General features: G+C 46.5%; 1 protein-coding gene across 1 annotated transcript in view; it reads left to right on the top strand.

Annotated features, from left to right (window-relative positions):
• The window catches only part of LOC119591562 (protein mesh-like), a gene marked incomplete in the record, with an annotated part of 19,450 nt that overhangs the window by 10,387 nt on the left and 7,716 nt on the right, over window positions 1–1,347 (top strand). Inside the window, 2 exon segments of the mRNA XM_037940324.1 lie at window positions 376–633; window positions 1,148–1,341. Coding sequence (XP_037796252.1) covers window positions 376–633; window positions 1,148–1,341 — 452 coding nt within the window.

The following is a 1,347-nucleotide window of genomic DNA, read 5'->3' as shown; positions in this document are numbered from 1 at the left end:
AAAACAAATAATAGACCATAAAACGAAAACGATAGCAAATATATTTTCCTTGCCTACATAATATTGCCTGGCATTCTAGCCCACCAGGCGCGCCCGTCATGCATGGCCGTTTAACCATAGATAGTTATTCTACTACAATGATAATGCAACAGCTTAGCAGGGGGTTAGGAGCTTCTTGAGGCGGCTTCATAGGTTGCAGATGACGCAAGTTTAGATTTCTAAATGTTCTTTCTCCTTACGTTGCCGATATCATTTTTCTGTCGAATTAAATACATAGTTCCAACATTTTCTATAAACTCGGAACGTTGCTCAACGAGTAGTAACGAAGGAATTAAAAAAATGAACGATTGTTGCGACCGCCCTCCTTGTGCACAGACCTGATGGACTACCCGCTGACCTTCTCGCCCGAGCACGGCAACATGATGGGCGGCACGCTGGTCAACCTGACGGGGCCGTGCTTCGAGGTCACCCACCGCATCCTGTGCCAGTTCGACACGACGGCCGTGGAGGGCAAGGTGCTCGACGGCAACAGGGCGGCGTGCGTGATGCCACAACTCTTCGTGTCTGGCTACGTCGACTTCTCGATTTCCATCAACTCGGGACCTTACTACTGGAAGGGAAAATTCTTCGTCGGTGAGTTGCTCGCGTAACGTCACAAGCTGCACTGGCACTGTGTGTGCTTGTGCGGTTCCTTTATTCACGTAGTCTTTAAGAATATTCGTTCGACAAGTGCAGAATCAAACTGAGCAGAACCGCAAGGCTGTCCCAGAGTCCACACAAGAAGATCAGAAGTGGCTTTGAAACATAAGCAAAACCACAAATCTAATCATTAGACTGATGCATAATGTATATATTATCCTTTTTTCTTTGACTCAAAAATATCAGACTCTTTTTGGAAGTATGTTATTACTGATGGCCTTTAGTTATTTCTTGAAGTTATACAAGAAAAGATGTATTTAAAGTAATATCTCGCGTTATTTCCTCGAAAATTATTAGAAGCTAAAGATCCAGCAACATGTTCCTTAGGCTTTAAGACAGGTTTCTACCATCCAGATCTACCCATAAGCACTGTACCACGATCCTGTAAAGTTAAGGCAATAAGGATTTGTTCATTACCCTTTCTTCTGACCCTTGGCGCTCTCGGCAGAGACGCCCCTGACGGCCCCCGAGGGAGTGTGGTTCAAGGACGACAGCTACCAGCAGCACACGCCGACCGATCTCAAGCTGGCGTGGCTGGCGGGCAACCTCACCATGAACAAGGACGCGCAGGTCATGATTTCGCTCTGGGGCTACAGGGAGATCTCCATCTATCCGGAAATCATCTACATCGACATGCTGGTTGTGAGT

Source organism: Penaeus monodon, chromosome 28 (assembly GCF_015228065.2).
Source record: "Penaeus monodon isolate SGIC_2016 chromosome 28, NSTDA_Pmon_1, whole genome shotgun sequence".
NCBI classification, from domain to species: Eukaryota; Metazoa; Arthropoda; class Malacostraca; order Decapoda; family Penaeidae; genus Penaeus; species Penaeus monodon.
This window is presented reverse-complemented; position numbering and strand designations above follow the sequence as displayed.